The sequence below is a fragment of the Myotis lucifugus genome, unplaced genomic scaffold (assembly GCF_000147115.1).
Source record: "Myotis lucifugus unplaced genomic scaffold, Myoluc2.0 scaffold_151, whole genome shotgun sequence".
NCBI classification, from domain to species: Eukaryota; Metazoa; Chordata; class Mammalia; order Chiroptera; family Vespertilionidae; genus Myotis; species Myotis lucifugus.
The window spans coordinates 2,037,925-2,062,301 of record NW_005871199.1 but is presented as its reverse complement, the minus strand read 5'-3'; the positions used below and the strand labels follow the sequence as shown (position 1 = coordinate 2,062,301).

Sequence of the window (24,377 nt, the reverse complement as noted above, 5' to 3'; positions counted from 1 at the left end):
TAACTGGGAAGAGGAGCCCAGGAACCATGGGAAGAGCTTGTGCCTTCAGCACCAGGACTTCTGGGTTCATGTGACTTCCTACTTGGCCTCTCGAGTGGCATTTTGGGGAAACGGGCCCACTCTATAGGCATCAGTGCGGTGATAGGCTAATAGCAGGATATGGGTTGGCGGGGGATAGACTCAGTTTATTTTTTTTACAAAGCATCCTGGGTTTCTCCGACAAAAGTTATTAGTAGTGGTTTAGTTGTCTGGAGAATTTTCCTTTGGTCTAGTCTACATCCACGGGAGTAACTCTGTTTGGAAGACAAGCTCCGGGTCTACCTTGTCGTGCCCCCCGCCCCCCCGCCCCCCCCCAGGTGCAATAGTTGCTGAGCTCGTCCTCCTGAACTTGATCCATAAGTGCAGATTCCATAGGTGGAAAGTATGTTTGTGGCCAAGACCTTTGAGGACGCTAGCTGGAGAAGAGAACTGGAGTGAGTTGGGACGTAGGAAGCTCGTTGCCCCCTTGCATGCCGTGTCTCTCTCTCGGCCTGCGATAGCAAAGAGGACACGTGAAGTTCCACTCATCTTCCGACTCCAGGCCTGTTTGAAAGTCATCACACAACCTCATCCCACTTCTCCCTTGTCTTTCCTCATTAGCCAGAGTGCAGTCTACTCATTACCTCCCTTTTTTAGGAGCAGCTTTACTCCTTGGAAGCACTTCCGGAGAGAAATCATATTTCCTTGGTTTTCCCGCTTCTCAGAGCTGGGTGCACACTGCATGAGAACATATTTGCTGAACGCCATCCAAAGCAGCAAATTGAGATTCTTTGATTTGGGGAAGAACTTTGGGAGGAACCTTTCAGTAATTGGCATGAGATAAGAGAGAACCTAGTCCAAGCCCATGTGGGGCTGGCAGCAGGGAGGATCAGTTCAGAGAGAGGTGAGTGTACAGGTTGCTTTCTTTGTCGTCTGTCTGTTTCAGCAGAGGCTCCGGAGCTGGCTTGGGCTGTCTGGCTGGAATCTGCTTAGACTAGCTCCATGGCACTGCAGAGAGAGTTCTCAGCCTGATTCAATATTGACTTAACTATCCTGAGACCACTGCCCTCCCTGCCCCCCTGCTGGTAGCTTGAGAATGCCCTCTCTCCTGATGCCAACCTCCCTTGGAGCTTTGAGTAACCACTTACCTGGTTCCTATTAGGGCTTGAGCCTGCTTGACTGCTTGGGCCTTCGTTTCTACAAGGAAAAAGTAGTACTCAGTCTCCCATCTCTATCATTGAGGTCAAGGGGGAAAGATGAGCTGAGACCTCCTTAAAGCAAGGTTTGAATTAGACCTTAAAACATGAGAAGGAACTTCTCAACAGGAGAACAGGTAGCCTAGAGTGATGTGGAGTCTCTTTTGAAGAGCAGCCTTTTAAAAAATCATTATTAAAGGTATATGTGTACTTGGTAACAAATCCAGTGGTACATGAGAGTTTATGACGAAAAGCAACAGTCCCTTTCCATTCATCTCTTCTACTCCTTTAGAGTTAACCTCTTAATTAGCTCATGTTCACTTCTGAAGGTTATTGCCAGAGCATTAGATAAAATGCTTGTGTCTCTATTTCTTGATTTATTAGTTGTTACAAAGAGGATTAAACTCTAGGATTTATACCTCTTGTCTATATGATTATGTCATTTTCATTTAAGGAAGTGATTATGTCATTTTTTAATTTCATTATTAAGGAAACCTTAAATAACATATTTGAACCTCCCTTTCTTTTCCATTAACAATTTTTAAAGAATTCTTATGAGTTTGAGCCAAACTGATGACATACACTGGGGAGCAAGATATCAGATGCTCCCTCTTTTCCATTAACTTTTTAAAAAATGTTTTTAATGATTTTAGAGGTGGAGGAAGGGAGAGAGAGAGAGAAATAGAAATAGAAAGGTTGTTGCTCATCCACTGAGCCACGCCGGCTGGGCTCCATTAACTCTAACAGGCTCTCTTAACTACCCATCTTGTGGGATGAAGATACTGGCTCTGCTTTCCCTTTTTCCAATTCATATGATCCATCTCAAAGGAGGAGGGAAGTTGATCTCACCTATCTGTTTGGAGACAGAGCACGAAATCAGATGATCTTTTAAAGGCCATTCTATGAAAATACAGGGACATATAAAAACATGGGGATTGTTCTGAACCAATTCATATTTATTTAGCCCATGGAAACATATTTGAAGAAGGGAATGGTGATGAACTGGGTGAGGGGATGGATTCAGGGCTCTTTACCATCCTGTCCTAGCAGAGACCAGTTCAGTAAATCCTTTAATGGAGGCCAATGGAGGGTTGTTTGCATAGAATCTTTTGAGGTGAAGAGAAGTGGAAAGCCAAGTTAAGTGATAACACTCCCTCACCCCAGGGTCCTCTGGAGACATTTACTTAAATGCTCAGTCACACAGAACACATGCCTGTAACCCCTCTGCCCTCTACCGCTGCTCTGCTCTGAAAAACCCTCTGATGCTCAGATGAGGATTCCCGACATTGCCCAGACTTAGCCGTTCACTCGCCTTTCCTAGAAGCCAGCTGCTAGGCGGGGTAGGGGAGGCCTCTTCGATTCCCTTCCAGTCTCATGGGAAGGCCAGATCAGGCACCTAGTGCAACATGTGGAGCCTCCTGCGTCTGAATGTCATTGAGAGCCAGGGGAGCCCTTTGATATGAAAGGTTTGGGTTTTCTTCTCTCAGTTTTTACTTATTCTCTGTCTTGTAAGGAGAAGGGTGCTGATTGCAGGACCCGTTTCTTCCTTTTTCCTTTCACTTTCTAGTCCTTTCACTTTAGAATGGTTACTTATCAATGCTGTTTTTTCTTTGCATTTGAAAGTGAAAGAATTGATATTGAGGACCATGTCTGGATTTAGATTTTAGAAAACACCTTTCCTATTTTTAAAAGTCTACATTTAACAAAAACAACCTACATTCCCTTCAGGACTTCCTCCCCCCATGTTTGCTTCGGATGCAGGCTCAGAGAGGCCAGGAGGGAGGCCCAGCTTGGCAGTTTCCAGTGCAGAGCTGCTTCTATAGGAGAGAAGTCTGGTTTTCCTGCACCTCTTGACATCATCTGGTTCCTTGGGGAGTAAGAGCTGCCAAATGGGGTTTCTGTTCAGTGGGAAGGTCCCCTGAATACTGTCATAGGGGATTCCTAGCTGAGTCCCAGGGTGAAAGAAATGATGTTATCCTTACCTCTTTTACTGGTGCCAGTAATAACCCCCACTGTGATCAATTGGAGCAGACAACTACTGCATTTCCTAGTGAGATCTGAGACGCTGTGTGTGGGAGAATGTCTTAACCTCATTTTCTTTGGAAGTTTGGAAAAGTGGACCTTATGAGGTGTTGGTGACTTGAAAGTCTCTGGAGTAGAGAAAAGGGGAAAGATGTGCCAAGCATAGAGAGATTGAGAAGCAAAAGGGCTGTTTGCGTAAAACAACTGAAGCTGTCATGTGAGTTTCTAAGTAGACCTAAAAGGTAGTGGTCCCAGTTGAATTAGAATGACCTTCTGGTGCAGAATGCCCTATAGAGGTGTGGCAGGGGATGATTAAAGCTTTCTTATTATTATTCCTGTGCAACCGTAGTTGCGAGTAGAGACAGATCCATGCAGGCAGCCATGCTGGTTCTACTGCTCAGAAGGCACTGCATAATTTGGGGAGAGTATAGTGAAAGAGTTGCCACTTATTTTACCAATGACAAACTCAGACTGCATCAGGATATTAAATTTGGAGGTGAACTTCTTACTTGACAGAGTTGGGAGAAAAATAAACTGAAGTAGCCTTTTTTGGTGGTCTCTGAGAACAGAAGAGTTCCCTCTCTGCCTTCCCGTGAGATTTTAATGCTGATTGCTGGGAGGCAGGGAGGGAGACTGCATAATATTGGGCAGATGAAAGTAACCTTGACTCTTCACATGTTAGAGGTGTAGGAAGGGGCAGTGGAAAATGGGGCTTTCCAGAGTGACTAGTGCATCTGTATCTGGAGCCTCCTTCCACCTCCACAAAGTATTTGCACCCAGGTTCACTAGGGTCAAAGGTGATGCCACTATTAGTTGTAAATTACCTGCACTCCAGCTCTACAGCAGCCTCTGCCTTTCTGTTGCCCATATCCTTGAGCATGTTTTAGATTCACTCTGTCTGCATTTTTGTGAGGAGGCCTCTGAGCTGACTACAGTCATACTCTTGAGCTGGGTTAATCTGACATTAACAGCGTGCCTCTCCCAGTCCTTACTTTGAAATTTCTTTCTGTTCTGCACTGACTCTCCTGATCTGGATTTGGTGAGCCTCTGGAGAATCATGTTAGGAAGGCAATGGCTTTTGTCAGCAGTGTTCTCTCGCTGAAATTCCTCCCAAGACTCCCTCCAGAGAGAGATTCCTGGTTGTGTAATTCCTATTCCCCCTGTTCTTTAGATGTTCTAGACCCATGAGTTCCAGCCTAATTTCTTTTCCTTTTTTTTTTTTTCTCCACAGCCCCTCCAGTTCTTGGAGTGTGTATATGATAATGGGGAAAGTAGTGTTGGGATAGCAGAGGGCTGTCATAAATGTTTTGGAAGATTTTCAAACAACGAGGTAACTGTAATTCACTTCCCTTATAATAAACAGTATATGCGTGTGCGCGCACACAGGTTCACACACACTGTTTACTAAGCTTTTCAGTAATTAGCATTCAGCTAGCATTTATTGAGTGCTGCTTTGTGCCAGGGACTATGCTCGATCTTTTTACATGCATGAAGTTAATTATTCTGCGTGGCAACAGTGAGGTATAGATATGTTTTTCCCATTTTTGCAGTCGAGGAAACGGAAACTCAGAAGCCACATGACTTGCATAAGTTCATACATTTCATAATGGCAGACTTTTTAACTCCAGCCTACTTGACCCCACGTTCAGACTCTTTCCGCTATGCTTTAGCTGTCACAGCCCTGGAGAAAGAGGAAGTGACATCATGAAGTCAGACAAATGGCACGACTTCAGCAGGGTGGTTGATAGTTGTTTTAGAGGTATTTATTTCTACATGAAGCTTGGCCTGGTATTGCTTGCCCTTATTCCACGGGAACTTTGATTCTAAAAGGAAAGGTAAAAATGTATCAATAACTAGAAAAATACATCAAGACTTTAATACTAAATAAAGGTGAGATACCCAGGACCTGTGTATGGAGTGTTAATGAGTAAGGAAATGCAGTTCAAAGAGGAAAAGAAAACGGTTATGGGCGGGCATTTAAAAAGAGACGTGGGAAGAGCACAAAGATAGAATAGGGAAAAAGGAGTAAGACCAGAATTGCTTTTCAACCTAGCTGAAGAACTTGTAACCCTGTATAAACAGAACACATAATAAAGCAACATTTTATAAATACAAGTTAGGAACAGAGCCCAAGCTGAGTAAGTAAATTCAGAAGGAATGAAGGGGAAAGCCGTGATCAGAGGGGAGGTGGTCAGGGAAAGCTTCTTGGCGGGAGATGACTTTTCATCTGTTTTTGAAGGAGTCCAGATAGACAGAAAGAGAAGAGGTGCCTAGGAAGGTTTCATGGCAAAGGGAAGACCTGAGGATGGCACCACTAACCTATATGTTTATGTGTCTCCCTTTCTGTTCTTTTCTCCTCTTCCCTCCTGTAGCTTGGAAGCTCGAAGTCTGGCTGTGGCCATGGGAGACACGGTAGTGGAACCTGCCACCCTGAAGCCAACTTCTGAGCCCACTCCTGGTCCATCAGGGAATAACGGGGGCTCCTTGCTAAGCGTCATCACGGAGGGGGTCGGGGAACTATCAGTGATTGACCCCGAAGTGGCCCAAAAGGCCTGCCAGGAGGTGCTAGAGAAGGTCAAGCTTTTGCATGGAGGCGTGGCCGTTTCTAGCAGAGGCTCTCCACTGGAGGTGGTCAATGGGGATGGTGTGGACAGTGAGATCCGCTGCCTGGACGATCCTCCTGCCCAGATAAGAGAGGAGGAAGATGAGATGGGGGTCACTGTGGCCTCGGGCACAGCCAAGGGAGCAAGAAGGCGGCGGCAGAACAACTCAGCCAAACAGTCTTGGCTGCTGAGACTGTTTGAGTCAAAACTATTTGACATCTCCATGGCCATTTCATACCTGTATAACTCCAAGGAGCCGGGAGTGCAAGCCTACATCGGCAATCGGCTCTTCTGCTTTCGCAATGAGGACGTGGACTTCTATCTGCCCCAGTTGCTTAACATGTACATCCACATGGATGAGGACGTAGGTGACGCCATCAAGCCCTACATAGTCCACCGATGCCGCCAGAGCATTAACTTTTCCCTACAGTGTGCCCTGTTGCTCGGGGCCTACTCTTCAGACATGCACATTTCCACTCAACGACACTCCCGTGGGACCAAGCTACGGAAGCTGATCCTCTCAGATGAGCTGAAGCCAGCTCACCGAAAGAGGGAGCTGCCCTCCTTGAGCCCAGCCCCTGACACAGGGCTGTCTCCCTCTAAAAGGACTCACCAGCGCTCTAAGTCAGATGCCACCGCCAGTATAAGTCTCAGCAGCAACCTGAAACGAACAGCCAGCAACCCCAAAGTGGAGAATGAGGATGAGGTAAAATCCCTGGGAGGGACAGGGACAAGGTGGCATGGAGACAGGATGTCTGACATAGGGTCACTCTGTCCTTTTCTTTCCTTCCATCTGTTTCATTTCACTGATAAAAGCATGGAATGTTAGAATGGAAAAAAACCTTAGAATTCATGTATTCCAGCTGCCTCATTTTACAAAGGAAGAACTCAGAGACCCAGAGAGATAAAGTGACCTGTCTCAGGTCATAGAGCTAAAAGCAAGGCTGGTACACCTGACTCTGCCAATGTTGTTTTTACTAAACCGCACTGCCATTCCATTAACTCCTTACCTTCTGAGAACTGTGGCAGAGACCCTCCCACCCTGACTTGAGACCTGGGATATCTACCAGAACCTCTCAGAGCAGCAACCATGGGGAGGAGAAGGGACTATATGTGTGAATTTTGTGTGTGCTGGGGAAGGGGAGATATGAACCTCAGCCTCATTCTCCTGACCACTCCTCTTCATAATCCCTTCCTCCCACTCCCTGAAGATCCTGCTTTTTGTTTTCATAAGGGTAAGGTTCATTCCCTGTCACTGAGGCATCTGCAGAATGCCTGCTACCTGCCTTTTTTTAGGGGAAGGGATGTTGGTTGAACTTTCCCAAATCACTTAGGAGAAGCACAAAGAAAGCAGGAAGCCATCTTGGTATAGAGTGAATCACGGACATACCCAGTGTCTGGAAAGAAGACTGAGCCACAGCAGTCGTAGATGTCCGTTTAGGATGCAGAGCAGGGAAGAGATAAGCCCGTCAGTAGGTTATACTCACCTTCCATTCCACATCTGGACAGATACAGGGGAAGTTGCCCAGTGGACAACCAAGTGTCAGTGACCTGGTATCCCAGCCAGACAATGGTGCCCCAGTTCCCCCCTCTGACTCACCACCAGCCTAGCTCCCATCCTGGCTACCAGCCCAGCATAGAAAAGAAGGGAGAAAAGAATGAGGAATTTGCAGTTGTTGGGAAATGCATATAGCCATGGTGTTGGCATCTGCCTTTGTGGGACACATAACCCACCCACAGTTTTGATACAGTGGGACTTCTTTCAGCAAGAAGGAGGTCATAGTGACTAGGAAAGGGAAAGCACAGGAGGAAGGAGACTATAGAGCTTGCTTTCTCTGGAAACTCAGTATTTTATTATGATCATTTAATAACAGGCTAAAAGAGCTAACATTTATTGAGCACTTACTATGTGCATCATGTGAAGTATTGTACATTTAATCCTCACAACCACCCTAGCAGACAGATTTTTTTTTATTTTTTACCATTGAGTCAACAGGCTCAGAGAGGCTAGACGATTTGCCCAAGGTCTCTCAACTAGTGTCTGTCAGACTAGACCTCACATCACAGCTGGTCCTCCTAATCATTCAGCTGACCTGTCTTGGTTATTTCTCAGCGTCTGCTTTCCTGGGTTTTCAGCTGTCAGAGTCCATTTGGGGAAGAACAGCCGAGGCCTTAGCCATCTAGGTTTCCACATCCGTGCATGGGCAGAGCCCACCTGTTCTCAACTAAAAAGGACCGTTTTAATTTCTGGTTGTACTTGGCAGGGAAGCCCAAGGCCACAAAGGGGGCTGTTACAAAGCAAGAAGAATCTTCCAGATCTGGAGAGACTAGGGTCATAAAAGGTTTGGGATTCTTCCTCTTGGGGTCAAGTCTGTAGCAGTAGGAGTGTGAGCACTTGGAAGTGAACCCCAGGTGCCTCTTGCCAGGCTTGCCTTTTCTCTATGTGTTTTGTCCTCATCTTAGCATCAGAAAGGGTGAAGCCTCAGGGCTTTTCTTCCTCTGTGCTAATCCTTAGTCCCTCTTCCTGGCATCTGACCCCTGCTCAGGGGAGATTATGGGCAGCACACTGAGATCAGGTCTTTTGTGAGAGCCTAAGTCCTCTCGTGTGGCCTCGCCAGCTGCCATTCTTCCCAGCCTGGCTTCTTTGTGGTGGAACACCAGATCTAGGAAAGGAAGGAGATAGTACATCCCAGCCTCCTAGGTTATCTGATGCTGGCAGAATGAGACACCGAATCCACTGCAGCTCCTCAGGAGATGTGCGAGTGAAAGTGAGAGAGAATAAACATGAATGTCACTAGGAGTCTAAGCATTGGAATCTTCACAGAGGTCTCTCCACATGCCTTTGGCATTTTGAGGATACATCTGTCATCAAGACCTTTGTCCCCCAAATACCAATACTTCTCCTTCTCCCCTGTCGTGCAACATTTATTCACTCAACAAATAGTTATTGAGCTTGTACACTGTGTAAAGCCCTGTGCTGGAGGCAGTGGAGGATGGAAGATAAAATGCTGTCTTTCTCTCCAGGAACTTATACAGTAATATGGAGACCCCATTATCTAGGGCACTGTTTAGTTTGTGACTCTTGATTTTGTATCCTGAATCTTTACTGAATTTATTAGTTTGAACAGTTTTTTGGTGGAGTTTCTGATTCTTGAAAAGTTGTTTCCTACATATACGGAAGCCGTACACAGCTTACTAACACTAGGCGCATAACTATATAAGGTCTGAACAGAGACTCTAGATCAGTGTTTCTCAACCTTCTGGCCCTTTAAATACAGTTCCTCATGTTGTGACCCAACCATAAAATTATTTTCGTTGCTACTTCATAACTGTAATGTTGTTACTGTTATGAATCATAATGTAAATATCTGATATGCAGGATGTATTTTCAGGGGTCGCGACCCACAGGTTGAGAACCGCTGCTAGAAGGAGACCTGACTGCTCCCATCCCTTGCTTTCCCCATAGGTTCTGAGTTTAACCCTATGCTCCTGCCAGCAGGAGAGGTGCTCTGGAGGGTGAGGCCTGAGAAGGCTGCTTCTCTTCTGCACTGATCTCACAGAGACTCCTGTTTTCTTTCAAGGAGGGATCCTTGACACTCTCCCCGACACTCGGCACTCTAGCACTGCTTCCTCCCCTCGCCCGTCCCCAAAGCCCACCTCTTCCAAGCAGTTGTTACCAGCCTAGTCAGGGAACTGGGCTTAGGCAGTTTCCCTTCCCATTTATAACCAAATGGTAAATCATTTGGCATAGGGAGGGGCCGAGTTTTGTCCTACCCCACACCCTGCCCCACATAATGACTCGCTAGTGGATCAGCTTTGTCTTTCCAGAACTGCAACCTTTGTACAGAGAAATCTGCTGCATGTCACACTGAAAGCCCCAGTGGGCCTTCCAGCCCGATAAGGTGCGGTATCAGCTTCTTGGACGCAGCTTTTCTCCTTGGAGCTGACTCAGTATGAGTGACTCAAGTGTACAGAGTAGGAGAGAGGAGTCGATCATGATATACCTCCCTTCCCCCAAGGCTGTTAATGAGTCAGACAGGGCCTGTCTGTGGGAGAATCAGCTGGATCGTTGTTCATGGAGCCAGTATCCTCCTCCCTGCTATTACTTCCCCACCAGTGCATGGGTAGAAGTTGAACCACTAAGTCATAATAGACCGGTATCCTCACTGCCTCAGACCTCCTGCTTTGGGAGTGTTTGGCTTGGCTTCTCCCTCACAGTGCCTCTCTCCCCAGATTCTTCAAGGAACGGCCTGACTACAGGACCCCCAGCCAGAATAGAACGTATTATACCATGGCATTGGATTAAGTAGATGCTTGAAATGCTAATTGCAGAGTAAAAGCTCAGTGACCACTGCCCTTCTGCCCTGAGAGCTCCCAGGACTTTGTCTCTTAAGTCCAGGGCCCTCCCCTAACTGCAGGTTGTGCACAAATATTGCCCCTTCTCCCTGCTTTGGGGGAGCTTGTGGCACAGAACCCAGGATGGGCCTGTGCATGAGCTGTAGCAGAGCCACTGAATGAGAGCTGGGCCCTTTCCCCTGTTTTGCTCATGGATCCCAGTAAGACAGGCAAGGTTTAGGTAAACACCCTAGGCTGGGACCAGGACAGCTGCTGCTCAGCTGCTCCGCTTTCTCAGATGGAGTAAGGCAGGACCTCGCTCCCAACTTACAACAGCAAACTGTAGTTGGTTGTCACGTGAAATAGCCTGATAGCAAGCCTGTGGAGGTCTGGTAGATAGGAAGGGTATTCATCCTTTACTCCAGCAGCATCTAGCCCAGAGGTTTCATGCTCATGGGTCTGTGATACCCCTTGTCACATAATTCAAGGTTGGGAGGAGGCTTCCCAGGGTGATACTGAGGCTGATTAGAGAGGAGATACACCTGGCACTAAAAGTTTAGCTTTTCTGCTTCCTCCTTGATGTTTCCAAGAAGCTAGAGGAACACAGGATTTCCAGTGTGGGCAGTAAGGGGCCATGCAGCTTGTTCAATTCAGTCCCTCTGTGTGGCCTCCACAGAGAAGGGTTTGGTTGAGAGCAGGGTTACCTCAGCTTTAGGGTTTTGTCCTGGGAGGAAAGTTCCTGCAGGCAAGAAGGGAAGGGAAGAAAGTGAAAAACAGAGGCCATTGTCTCTTCAACCCTCTGACCCCAGGTCTGAGCTAGCCTTCCCGCATCTCCCTCAGTGCCATAACTCTGGGCCGGTGGCATTTCTGGGTTGACTTTCTTTCATTAAAGCAGAAAGGTAGAGCTACACAAGAGAAGCAGGTATGATCCAAGTTGGACCTAAATTCTTTGCCTTTGTCTCTCTCCCCTCCCTCCCTGCCCCTTTCTTCTCCCCTTGCCCTCGGCCCTTTCCCAGGAGCTCTCCTCCAGCACCGAGAGTATTGATAACTCATTCAGTTCCGTAAGTGGGGCCAGGCTGGGACTGGGTGGCAGGCTCCCCCCATGGCCGCATTTCCTCTCCGTCCCCAGGTCTAAGTCCCCAGGCCAAGGCTGGCGTGAAAAGGTGCCTTTTCTTCCTGGGAGATCAGCTCCTCCTTCCCAGGCCTCCCAGGCCTGGAGGAGTCCCCTGCCTGTCGCCAGTGCCCTGAGCCCAGGCTCAGTGGAGCTCAGTGATCCTTTTCCCAGGGACAGCTGGGATGCAGTGTGACTTAGCCCCCAGCTCCTGGGTCTCTAGATCAAACAGCTGGGAGAGAGGTAGAATTTACCCCTGGATTGATGCCAACAACTGCTTGGCAGAAACCCCCAGGATCCTGTTTCCCACCCAGGACCCTTTCCCCATGGCTTCTGCCATCAGACCATCAAATATTTATTCAGTGTTTTCTAAATGCTAGGCCCTGTGCTGGGTGAGCTGATTCCAAAAGCAAACAGGATTTGGTCTGAAGGAAAGTTTTACCTCCTCAGTCTTTTTCTTTTTAGCTTCAACCACATTTCTTCCAGGTCTGAGTTCTCCCCTTTCCCAGCTCCCTGCCCAGGATGTTCCTTAATCACTATTCTCCTTCCTTGTTGCCTCTGGAATAACTCCTGACCTTCTGGTCCTACAGGGTCTTGGACCTTGTTCCTGGGCAGAGACGTGAGAGGAAATGCTGGACCCTCTGGGAGTTTGGATGATTTTTTTTAAAACATTTTGTTTTTGATTTGTCTACCCAATCAGTTTTCTCTGTTCTGTGCTGATCCCCTTTCAATCATGATTCCTATCTCCTCCCACGTGGCAGAGCCTGTATTTGGAGGCCTGGGGTCACATTTCAAACATGCTCATGTGACGTAGGGGCCCCCAACCCAAATGCTGGTTTGAAGCTGGGAAGGAATTCTGTCTCTTTAATCTGAAATGATTATGAATTGGTCGGGGTGGAGGATCCTTGGAACAGTGACCATTTGCCACCTGAGTGGGTCACTAGGGGATCAGAATGAATGAAGAAGCAAGTCTTCTTCCTTTCTTTCTCTTTCTCTGTTAGGCCCCTGGAATAGTTCCAGGGACCACAGAAGCCTCGTTCTATTGTCTTCCTGAATCTCTCTTCAACCCTGCCTCACAAAGCATTCGTGACTGATCCAGACACCCTGTCGCATTATGTGGGGCCCCAGAGCCAGCCCCTTGCGGGGCAGAGGCTGAGAGATGAGCTGTTCCTTTGAACCTGGCTCTGCACACGTGCAGAGGTGGGCCTGGTCCTGCTCAGCTTTCAAAAGAAGCTCTTTTCTGCATTTGAGGGAGTGAGGGTAGACATTCTCAATCAGGAAACTAAGCAAGACACAGAGAGGGAGAGAAAAGTCTGGTGAGTGAAATACTGTTTCTGTGAACAGAGGAGATACTGTTCTTATCTAGCTGAGGGGAGACGAGGTTGGGAGCTGGGTGGCTACTTGATAAAATGCCCTTACGGTAGGAGGACTTAGGGAAGAGAGCCCCTCTTCATGTCTAGCTTAGTCCACCCCACCTCACCCCCCAGACTGACTGCCCTTTCTGGGAATGACTGAAGTGCTCGCATGCGGAGCCAAGCTCACAACAGGGAGCAAATCTGGGGACCCTGGTCCTGAGAAGTAGGGGAAGAGGACCCAAGGAGGAATCACAGAAAAGAGGCAGGCCTTCAGGGCCATTGAGGAGTGAAGGGAGCTATTGCTTTCCCCACCTACCTGCCCACACCAGTCTCCCTCCATCTGCTTTTTCTTTCCACATTGATCATCCCCTAATCCCAAGTCTGCTCATCCTCTTCTCATCCCCTGCATGCGCATTGACCTCCTGTAAGAAATCGTGGGGTGGGCGGGGATGCCATGTAAAGCAACAGAAGTCATTTGAATGGAGTGAGTCCGCCTTTGAAAGGGGAGCTATTGACTTGGAGCTCCCCTCCCTAGCCTTGTGGGCTGAGGCTCTGCCAGGGATCCAGGTGGGGAGAGGGACACCCTCATTCTCAAGGTGGGTGAAGCACTTTAGGTATAAGCAGCTCTTCGCTCTGGAGTCCCGTAACCCCCACCCATCTTGAAGCCTTGGGACAGTTCCTGAGGAACTCGGGTCCAGAGAGGAGTGCATCCCAGAGACCTGATTCACACTCCTTTACCCTCAGTCAACAGCTTGTGGAAAGGAATGTGCTGGCTCTTTTACCTGTTCCCAACTCAGTTTGCCAGGGGTGGGTGGAATCTACTAGGCTGAGAGGTAGCTCCTTCCCTGGGGTTCTCCAGACAGATCCCTGGCCTGCACGGCCAGGAGTGACTGAGTGGGAGGGCCACTTTTTGCTATGGTTTCTTTACCGTCTTTTACTTCACCCCATCCCTCTATAGCCTGTCAGACTAGCTCCTGAGCGAGAATTCATCAAGTCCTTGATGGCGATCGGCAAGCGGTTGGCCACGCTCCCCACTAAGGAGCAGAAAACACAGCGGCTGATCTCAGAGCTCTCCCTGCTTAACCATAAGCTCCCTGCCCGAGTCTGGCTGCCCACTGCTGGCTTTGACCACCACGTGGTCCGCGTGCCCCACACCCAGGCTGTTGTCCTCAACTCCAAGGACAAGGTAGGTGGGCTCCACTTCATGGTTGTTCAGGGTTTGTGTCTATGCCTAGAGATGCCCGACCAGCATCCTAGACTCCTTCCTGGTTCGTGTGCACGTGTCCACCTTAACTTTACTCGTGGGTGTGATTCTGAGGCCTTGTTCCCTGCTTGGGCTTTGTTTCTCTGGAACACAGAGGCCTGGTCTCTCCAGCTCACCTCTTGCCATGTCTCAGGAGAGTCACTCTCCACCTCTCTGTAGCCCTCTGTAACTCATTGGCTTTCCAGATATAGCAACATAAGAATAGAGAAATATTTTGTGTCTAAGACTTTTTCTGAACAGAGTGGGCAAGGAGAAGGAGAGATTATGCCTTATTCACATTGGAGAGAATTTGCTAAGTTTATCTGCTGGTTGAAATAGTATTAAAGGTTCAGGTTTTTCTTTTAGAAGTAGTGAAGATAGAGCCCTGCTTGACACAGTGCCCCGCTCTTTCCCGGTCTTTGTGTCTTTAGGACAAGCCCCGAGAGGCTTCCACGCCTCTGATGGGTTGTAACTGATAGTTTGGAATGGTTTGCCCAACTGCATCATCTACACATTTTGAAACTCAGCTGAACCATTTTGAAGACTTGGGTGCACTCTCTCACCCAAATTCTTTATATAGGTGTTCATAGGACAAGTTCCTCCCCAATATGGCATTCATAGTGTCAGGGGACTGATGATTGCGGGTTGAAGCTAGGAGGGGCAGCAGGAAGAACTGTGTTAACAGAGTTGCGATTTGGGGGACAGTGGTGCAGGTGAATTGCAAATACTGTTCTCACTTTCTCCCAGGCTCCCTACCTGATCTATGTGGAAGTCCTTGAATGTGAAAACTTCGACACCACCAATGTCCCTGCCCGGATCCCTGAGAACCGAATCCGGAGCACACGGTCCGTAGAGAACCTGCCCGAATGCGGTATCACCCATGAGCAGCGGGCAGGCAGCTTTAGTACTGTGCCCAACTATGACAACGATGATGAGGCCTGGTCCGTGGACGACATAGGCGAGCTGCAGGTGGAGGTGAGGGAACTCACAGAGGTAATACTGGGGCACAACACCTATTCTCCAGGAGCTTCTGGTGCATTTGAGACAAGACAACACCCTGAGGCAGGCGCACAAATGAGGGGCAGGTAGTGTTGGGTATGAAAGGGGAAAGCTCTGAACAGCTCTAGTCTGGAATAGATTCAGGTAGAGCTCATTTTCCAGCAGGAATGTAGGTTAAATGTAAGGAGGAACTTCTAAGGTGAGGAAAGAGAGAGAAATTTAATCAAAATATTTATTGAACACCTGCTATATAAACTTGTTTTAGAAAAGCAGAGAATGGTAAATTATACATTCGTCCACTCACTGAAGAACTGTTTATGGAGGGCCTTCTTTGTGCCAGCCCTGAGTGCCGTGTGCTAGTGAACAAGACCTGGCCCCTGCCTGCAAGGAGCTTCTGACCTAACGAGAGAGTAGAAGACTGGCCAGGAGTGTGGTGTGATCCAGGTTATGCTGGAGAGGATGGGGAATTATGAGAGCCCTTGATGGTGGGGGTAGCACTTACTCCAGACTTGGGGTTGGACACACCTCAAAAGATTTCCTCAAGGAAGTAATATCTCAGTTGAGGCCTAAAGATGGGTTTGAATTACCTATTCAGGCGGAGGGGTTAGCACATGCAATGACTGGAAGACGAGAGAGCTTGGCTCGTCTTAGGACCTGGAAGAAATTTTGTATGAGGCTAGAGAGGCCAGCATGGGCCAGATTGGAGGCAGGATCCTGTAAGCTGTGGGAAGAAACTTACACTTTATTCTGGGGTTGTACGGAGCCAGGGAAGGATTTTATGTAGGGTTGTGACACAACTTTGGGGAAAGACAGACTGTCCTTGAGCTTACAGTCCAGTTGAGGAGATTGGACACAGATTGTACAACAAGTGATGAATGGAGTTGAGGACAAATGCTCTGGTACAAAGGAAAAAAGAAAGGAAGGGACTTGATAGTTAGAGGGAGAAGGGGAGATTAGATTGAAGAAATGGTCCTGGACCCTAGTATGGAGAGAGTCTGTTCTGGACCTTAAGGGAGAATAGTAAATGCATCCCTGGCCTTGGGAGCTCTCAGTATAAGACTGAAAGTTCTGCTTGGCCGGTGTGACTCAGCAGTTGAGCATCCACCCATGAATTAGGAGGTCACAATTTGATTCCCAGTAGGGGTAGGGTTGTGGGCTTGATCTCCAATAGGGGCGTGCAGGAGACAGCTGATTGATGATTCTCTCTCATCACTGATGTTTCTATCCCTCTACCTCTCCCTTCCTCTCTCTGAAATCAATTAAAAAAAAAAAGTTCTGCCTTCTGTGATGGTCATAGCAGTGGTTTGCAAACTTGAGTGTGCTGGGAGTCTTCTAGAGAATTTGTTAAAAATTCAGACTTCCAGCCTGATTGGAATGGCTCAGTTGGTTGGAGCATCATCCTGTATACAAAAAAGGTTGCAGGTTCTATTTCCAGTCAGGGCACACACCTGGGTTGCGGGTTCAATCCCTAATCAGAACACACATGGAATCGATGTTTCTCTCTCACATCAATGCTACTCTCTTTCTCTCCCTGTCCCTCTCTCTCTCTTCCTTCCTCTCTCTAAGCAGGTCCTTGAGTGAGGATTAAAAAAAAAATTCAGATTTCCAGATCCATTCCCAGTAATTTTAATCCAGATTGATGGTTCCATATGGGAATATGGTTTTAGTAGCATTCAGATGTTTGAGAAACACCACTGTGACTCTCTATCTCTCTCCCTTCCTCTCTGTAAAAAATCAATAAAATATATTTAAAAAAAAAAAAAAAAAAAAAGAGCAGACTTAGGAAGAGGGGGATGATCATAATCTGCAGATAGAAAACACTCCAGGTGATCTGTGGAGGAGGTGAAAGAAGCGAGACCTGTGCCTAGTGCTTCTGACCTACCATCCCCTGCTCTCCCCAGCTCCCTGAAGTGCACACCAACAGCTGTGACAACATCTCCCAGTTCTCTGTGGACAGCATCACCAGCCAGGAGAGCAAGGAGCCTGTGTTCATTGCAGCAGGGGACATCCGGTATGGCCAGACCACACTGCCTCTCATTTTTCATCCCTCTTTAAGGCTCTGCCTGTCTCTTTCTCCTCTTCTGTCAGCCTGTGTCTTTCCCTTTCCTCTCTCTTTACTCTGTCCTTGTTCTGAGGCCACCAAACTTGAGGCAGTGAAGGGGCAGGTGGAGAAATTACTAGGCTACTACAGAAAGAAATTAAATGTTAAAAGGACTCCAAAGAGATGAAAGCAGCAGAGGGAGGAATTAAAGCAGCGTTTCTCAGAGTGGGTCCAAGGATTCACATGTCAGAATCGGTAGAGATCTTGTTGAAAATGCAGATGCTGGAGCCACAGCTGTTTTGAACCAGAATCTTGGTAGAGGAATGGGAGGGCCTGGTGATCATCATGATTCCAAACCATCAGGTTAGCAAAAAGGTATCAGTGGCATGTGTCCTCCACGAGTCTCTCAGCCCAGGTTTCTCTCTGTGCCTAGAATCAAGGAAATAGTGCAGGCAGTGCTGCCACAGACAGGGACATGAGGCTCTGGGGTAACTCCTCCAAGCAAATGATACCATTTCTTCCTGCTAGACGGCGCCTTTCGGAGCAGCTGGCTCACACCCCCACAGCCTTCAAACGAGACCCAGAAGACCCTTCTGCAGTTGCTCTCAAAGAGCCCTGGCAGGAGAAAGTGCGGTGAGTTGGGTGGGAGGCAGGTGTCTCTAGACCTCTCAAAGCTTGGAGACAACTGCAGGAACTCACTGCACCATCCCAGTGTCCACTGGGCTCCCCCCAAATCCATCATGCCCCCAGGCAGCCCCAGTCCTTGCCTTGTGGGGAGTTGGATTTGGATTTTTGGTAGAAGCTGTGTCTCTGTCATCACCTCTTGACACCTTTTGCTTCTCTTTATGCAGGCGGATCAGAGAGGGCTCTCCCTATGGCCATCTCCCCAATTGGCGGCTCCTGTCAGTCATTGTCAAGTGCGGGGATGATCTTCGGCAGGAGCTGCTGGCCTTCCAGGTGCTGAAACAGCTGCAGGTAAGACAGGGAGAAGGAAGGGGACTCAGCTCACTGCAGCCCACCTGAGGGGACCACACAGGTTGTTCAAAGGAACTCTGCTGAGGACAGCTTCCTGCTCAGGTCTAAACTGGATGTAGATTAAACTAAAGCTGGTGCTTTCTTCCCTATTTTACTCCCCATGCAAGTATAGCCACAGAACACAGCTCCACAGCAACCTCTTGTGGCCCTTTTGTGATTTGCACCCGTTCTGATTCCCGAACTTCAGGGTGCTGGCTTTGTCCTTTAGTCAGAAACTCCCAAGTGAAAAACTCATAGCCACAGGCAGCAGTATGGTGATTGCCAGAGAGAAAGAGGGATGGGCGGAGGTAGAAGAGGTTAAAGGGGGATAAATTATGATGGAAGGAGACTTGACTTTGGGTGTGAACACACAGTACAATATACAGTTGATATATTACGGAATTACACCTGAAACCTATATAATTTTATAAACCATTGTCCCAGACTTGGTGGCCTTTCAGTCCATCAAGTGAGTAAAACCCATTGAGGATAAGGGAGTTTTTAAAGAAAACCTATATAATTTTATTAACCAATAAATTCAATAAAATGAATAAATAAAAATTCCCATCTGGTCTTCGTAAATGGGTTGCAGTGTGCTGAGATGTCAGTCCCCTGAGCCTCTGGGTTGGTCACCTGCCAGCAGCTTCACCTGTTTAATCCAGTTCTTTATACAAATATTTTCATTTTCTCGAAAAGCTTTCTGTGGACCTAAATCCTTTTCCCTGTTCCTTGAATTTGAATTAATAGCTCCCACTCTCGCTGCTTGGGTGGTTTCCTGTTCTGCCTTCTGGGGACTATCTACCCATGAGTTGCCTTTCGCCATATACCTCCCTGTGTCTTGTCAGAACCTGGATTTTCTTTAAAAACTCCCTGGTCCTCAGTGGGTTTTACTCACTTGATGGACTAGAATCCAAGGCCACCAGGGCTGGGAACTATCCAAGGTTAGGGATAGAGGGCTTTTCGCCCCTCCCCCAACTTGAATGAAAGATGATGGTCCTGTGTCTCCTCACAGTCCATTTGGGAACAGGAGCGAGTGCCGCTGTGGATCAAGCCATACAAGATTCTTGTGATTTCGGCTGACAGTGGCATGATTGAACCAGTGGTCAACGCTGTGTCCATCCACCAGGTGAAGAAACAGTCACAGCTCTCCTTGCTCGATTACTTCCTTCAGGAGCATGGCAGTTACACCACTGAGGCATTCCTCAGTGCCCAGCGCAATTTCGTGCAAAGTTGCGCTGGCTACTGCTTGGTCTGCTACCTGCTGCAAGTCAAGGACAGGTAGGTAAATTCCTGACCCTCATCCTAACCTTTTTTCCAGGGTTATCTCTGTCCCTTCACGTGTAGTTTTCGTATACTCACCACCACCTTCCACTGCCGAGACGTAAAAGATGAGACAAACAACATGTTTTAAGCAGAGACAGACATGTTCACGTGCCATTAAGCCAAAGAGACAGACTGACAAGTACTAGGGTAAAGGAGCGAGATATGAAGGATTTATGGGGAGAAGCAAGGGTTTGAATGAGCAGGCTCTTAAAGGATGAAGAAGAACGAGGGCAGAGGAAGCTGTGGGGGAAGGACACAGAGTTCCAGAGGAATAAGTCAGTGTGAGTAGCACTTGGGCTCCTGGCTCTGACCGGGGAGCTCAGTTGGTTAGAGTGTTGTCCCAATACTCCAAGGTTGTGGGTTCGATCCCCAGTCAGAGCATATACAAGAATCAACCAATGAATCCTCTCTCTCCCCACCCCCTTTCTCTCCCTCTTCTCTCTCTAGAATCAATAAATAACAAAAATTATAAATTTTAAGAAAAGTTTGGGCTCTGCGGCCTGGCAGAATAGTAGGCAGCAATGTCAGACAGGTGAGCAGAGGCCAGACTAGAAGCACCTGCACAGTGAGGCTGAGGGATTGTACTTGGCAGGTGAGGAATGACATGACCCAGTCTTTGTTTACTGAGTGCACCCTGTGGCACTGAGTGAGGTTGGGTCCAGTTAGGCCTTTAAGCAACAAAGCAGGAGGTAATGAGTCCTGACCCGAGGGAGGTGGTGGTGACTGAGAGCAGAAAGGAAAAGATAGATATGAGAGGCATGGTGGAGACAGAGTTGAAACTCCCAACCCTGAAATCTCCTTTTATTCCAACATACAATTTTCAAAACGTTTAAGTATTTATTGCTTTCCCCAGAGCTGCCATTTCCAATATCACATGACCGTTCTGAAGCCCAGCTTCCCACATAGGTGAACACAGCGTACAAAAATAATTCCACCCAGACGTGACTCAGGGTCTGCATCCTGAATGCTCCTGTGAGTTGCACCTCCCGGGCATGGGCAGCTGCCCTAGGAAGGCAGAAATACAGTGGCCTGAGCTTTCAGAGCTCCCGCACATGGTAGCACTTCAGGATCTAGCCAGCAGAGCAGCTTGTCAGAAAGCTAGCATCTATTACTAGTAAGTGCATGCTCGGTCTGACGTGCTTTATTGAAACCAGCTGAAAACACTGTCAGACAGGTGTTTCCTATGAGGGGACTGGCGGTCAGAGCTTTCAGAACCTGCGCTCACTCCATCTGGTCAGCCCTACAAATGAGTCCCGTGGAGGCTTTACATTTGAGGGCTGAAGGAACATGTAATTGTTTATAAGGAATTTGTTTACCAGCTTTAGACCAGTGGTTCTCAACCTTAGCTGCACATTAGAATCACCTGGGAATCTTTTTAAAATCCTGATTTCTGGGCCTCATCCTCCGGAAATTCTGCTTCTTTGTTATGGGGTGGGGCCACAACATTAGTAACTTTAGACTGTCCCTAAGAGTCAGGGTTTTGAATCGAGGGCACAGCCTAGAACTGAGCCGCAGGTTTGAATAAATGGGGGCAGGGAAGCAGGTGCTGGTCAGGCCTGTGGCTTTCCTTCAGGAAGATATTTGGAAGGTCAGAGTTCATCCTTTAAAAAAGGGGGAGAGGGGAACAGGCAGCTGAGAAACCTTTAATAGTAACTCAAAAAAGAATAGATGTAGTCAAGCCCTGAATGGAATCAGCCAGTGGAAGGAACTGGCAACACTGCCCAGGGCTCCGCAGTGGAAGGTTAGGATCTTTAACTGCTTCAGAATGCGGACCCAGCTATCTCCCGCTGTTAGAGAGCCCCTCACTGCTCGGGACCTTCTCTCGAGGTGTTTCCTCACCTGTAAAATGAGAGGTGGGGCTAAGACAGTGAGAATCTTTTTGGCGCTTAAGAGTGTGCCTTTGTGGCTAAATTTGTAGTGCTTCCCAGAGTAGAAAGGACTCAGGTGGGACTGGCTCTCTTTCTGTCCCTCCGTTTTGGCCACTCAGACCAACCCCGGAGAAGGTGGCCTCAGACCTGGAGCTCAGCCTAACAAAGCCTCTGTTGACACTGAGGCTGGTTATCCTGAATGGGCCAGGCCTCACATGCTTAGCATGTTCATTGTTCCTCCTCCTGCTGGTTATTCATGTCGGGGTCACAGACCTGGACTCATCTTTACTCTCTTCTTCCTGCAGCTGGCTCATCATTTCTTACTGGGATGACTTATCAGGTAGTTAGAACTCACCCTTGAAGCCCCCACATTATTTTACATTTAAACTCTTCCCAGCCTGCCACTCCCTTCTGGTGGGGCTCACAGGTAAAAAGGTTCTGACTGAGGCCCCTGAGCCAACTGCTTGGCCTGTGACAGCTGGTGGGAGCCTCAGAGGCTTTCTTCCCTTGCTTCTGGGTTTTCTACTAGGTTGGGATCAGTTTGGGTGATAGAATTACAATCTTAAACTATTAAGTTGTCAATAAAAGCGATTTCAGACCCCACAGCCTGTTAGCAGCTTCCGTGCCCGATTTCCCGTTTCTGTTGCTGCTTTAGGTCGCAGGAGGTTGGACTGAGTTACAGGCAGCAGGAAACATGGCAGGGGACTTCCCCGCCCAGTGTCATGTGGCCAGTGTTTCAGCTTGAGGCTGCCACCTCACACTGACTTATACTGCCTCTTCCTCTCCTTTGCTCTCCTCAGACACAATGGGAACATCCTTTTGGACGCAGAGGGCCACATCATCCACATTGACTTCGGTTTCATCCTGTCCAGCTCTCCCCGAAACCTGGGCTTTGAGACGTCAGCCTTTAAGCTGACCACAGAGTTTGTGGACGTGAGTCAGGAAGGAGAGGTGCCTCACTGTGTTCTTTCTCTGTCATGGGAGGGGGAGCTAGTGGGCTCCCCTCAAATTACGGACAAACAGAACAGAAATGGCAGTAAGTCAGGGTGAGGCTGGTGTCCTGGGAGGCTTCCTGCCTGCTGAGAGAGTTGGGAAGTAGTGGGGTTTGGCATGTTTGCCCTAATGGAGGGAGTTCTGGCTGGGGGTACGCTGAGCCCTTATACCCACAACTTTCTCCTCCCCTCACAGGTCATGGGCGGCCTGGATGGTGACATGTTCAACTACTACAAGATGCTGATGCTGCAGGGGCTGATTGCTGCTCGGAAACACATGGACAAGGTGGTGCAGATCGTGGAGATCATGCAGCAAGGTGGGGCTGGGGCGAGGCAGGGGTGGGGGCAGGGCTGTGCCCAGCATGGAATTTCTAGGAAGTACATTCTGCCTCACACCAGGCGGGCAGGGGTTCCCAGCTCTGACCCAGCGCCGTTTCTCCTTCGGGACATGCCTCCTGACAGAGCTAGGTCCTGGGGATGGACGGGTGGAGGCCCCAGAAACTGCCTCCTCGGAGAGAACAGTCTCAGCTCCAGCCTCTTGGTCCCTCCCACCACTCAGCTCTTCACCAGCTCAGGTGTTTCCAGTCACCACTTTCCTCCCCGCTGGGCTTTGACCTCCAATTGCCCTGTCCTCAGGCCCCTTCTTTGTCCTGATACTCATCCCTCCTGCTCTGAGTTGAGTGGTTCCTCACCTGTTATCCATCCTCACTGTCCTGTCCTCACTGTGTCATCTAGTCTTTTGTCCCTTCACTCCCAGCCTTCTGGGCCCTTGTCCTAACCCCACTCCTTAGGGGTGCAGTATACACCCATTCTGAGCAGCCAGTCTCCTCCTCCTCCTCCTCCTCCTCCTCCTCCCCACCCCACCCCACAGGTTGTCGCCGTTGCTCAGGAGCACCCCTGTCTGGCCCCATGACGACGGTGGCCCAGGTCATCTGTGAGTGTCAGACGTAGCATAGGCAGAGCCCTGCAAACCAGATAAGTGCCCAGCTCAGGGCCCATTCCCCAGGACCTTTTCCCAGCCTTCCTCTGGGTCCTAAGACTCTGCCCACTCAGCTATTACTGGGGGAGATGTGGTGTTGGGCCCCTGCCCTCCTCTACCCTCATGCCCTCACCTAGAGAGGGGTTTTGGAGCGTGGCATGAGGATGGGTGCGAGCAGAATTGCATCCACGTGCTCAGGGGTCTCTAAGGTCTTGCTGTGGCTGTTACCACTGGCCCTCCCTCCTTTCCGCCCATGACCCTCTGCCCTTCCTGCCCCCCAGGTTCTCAGCTCCCTTGCTTCCACGGCTCCAGCACCATCCGAAACCTCAAGGAGAGGTTCCACATGAGCATGACCGAGGAGCAACTGCAGCTGCTGGTGGAGCAGATGGTGGACGGCAGCATGCGGTCCATCACCACCAAGCTCTACGATGGCTTCCAGTACCTCACCAACGGCATCATGTGACACCCTCTCAGGCCCCAGCGCGGTGGGGCATTCAGGGGACCCTCCCTGGGAGAAACCCCAAACCAGGAAACCCCACCCACCCACCCACCCACGGGAAATGGAAGGCAAGAAATACAAAGGATCATGTGGTGACTGGAGAGCTTGCCAGGGGAGAGCCAGCTGTGGGGTCCAGGCTTGCTGGGGCTTCCCTGCCCCCTGCGGTGTCAGTATTACCACCTGAGGGACTCCAGGACTCACTGCCCCCCAGAGGAGAGAGGTGACAAATGTGAGGGCACTGGGCCTTTCTTCTCGCCAGGGTCCAAGAGGTTCTTTCCACAGGCCATCTTCTTAATCTGTTCTAGGTCCCAGGAAGGGGAAGAGTGGGTTCTTGGTACTTACAATTTGATCCTGTGGTTCGCCTTTGGCCATGCTGCTGCCTGACTGTTCCTCCCAGGGACTGACTCCTAGCCTGAGGTCCCCTGGGCAGGTGGGCTCTGGCACAGGGTCCTGCCCTTGCTGAGTCCCCACCACAGAGACCAGAAGGGTGATCACAAGCCCTCCCCTACAGAGGGAACTGGCCTAGCCACAGGGAATTCCTTGCCCTGATCCCTTCCCACATCCAGGGAAATAGCTCTCAATTTTTTAATTTTTGTTTGAAATAAAGTCCTTAGTTAGCCATGTGTCATTTCTGAGTTGTATTATTTGGGGAGTGGGGGTGAATGTAAGCGAATAGATGTACCACACAGAACAAGGTGGAGGAAGACTGCTTTTTCCCTACCTGTCTCCGTCAGTACCACTTTTTCCCAGAGAAAGGCCTCCCTAGATTTGACTCTCAC

General features: G+C 48.9%; 1 protein-coding gene and 2 long non-coding RNA genes across 14 annotated transcripts in view; 1 reads left to right on the top strand and 2 right to left on the bottom strand.

The window, feature by feature from the left end:
* PI4KB (phosphatidylinositol 4-kinase beta) overlaps positions 1 to 24,223 on the top strand; it is a 25,806-nt gene extending 1,583 nt beyond the window's left edge. The window contains exons 2-15 of one of the 12 annotated variants that reach the window (XM_014461324.2): positions 676 to 922; positions 4,468 to 4,566; positions 5,609 to 6,545; positions 11,191 to 11,235; positions 13,599 to 13,826; positions 14,631 to 14,858; positions 16,784 to 16,893; positions 17,452 to 17,556; positions 17,775 to 17,898; positions 18,950 to 19,215; positions 21,929 to 22,061; positions 22,317 to 22,437; positions 22,992 to 23,054; positions 23,381 to 24,221. In XM_014461324.2, coding sequence (XP_014316810.1) covers positions 5,637 to 6,545; positions 11,191 to 11,235; positions 13,599 to 13,826; positions 14,631 to 14,858; positions 16,784 to 16,893; positions 17,452 to 17,556; positions 17,775 to 17,898; positions 18,950 to 19,215; positions 21,929 to 22,061; positions 22,317 to 22,437; positions 22,992 to 23,054; positions 23,381 to 23,562 — 2,514 coding nt within the window. In that variant the 5' untranslated portion in view covers positions 676 to 922; positions 4,468 to 4,566; positions 5,609 to 5,636 and the 3' untranslated portion in view covers positions 23,563 to 24,221. Of the gene's footprint in view, positions 1 to 675; positions 923 to 4,467; positions 4,567 to 5,608; positions 6,546 to 11,190; positions 11,236 to 13,598; positions 13,827 to 14,630; positions 14,859 to 16,783; positions 16,894 to 17,451; positions 17,557 to 17,774; positions 17,899 to 18,949; positions 19,216 to 21,928; positions 22,165 to 22,316; positions 22,438 to 22,991; positions 23,055 to 23,380 lie in introns of those variants that run through there. The other 11 variants (XR_002830833.1, XR_002830834.1, XM_006095259.3 and 8 more) reach the window with 11 other exon arrangements.
* Positions 4,647 to 5,694, bottom strand: LOC106698236. Its single transcript, XR_001349509.2, has 2 exons — positions 5,556 to 5,694; positions 4,647 to 5,059 (listed from the first exon to the last, which is right to left on the bottom strand). It is a non-coding gene; the product is annotated as an uncharacterized LOC106698236 (long non-coding RNA).
* On the bottom strand, positions 16,654 to 18,967 carry LOC111827320. The gene is made up of 2 exons (XR_002830835.1): positions 18,833 to 18,967; positions 16,654 to 17,892 (listed from the first exon to the last, which is right to left on the bottom strand). It is a non-coding gene; the product is annotated as an uncharacterized LOC111827320 (long non-coding RNA).
* Positions 24,224 to 24,377: the final 154 nt, after the last annotated feature.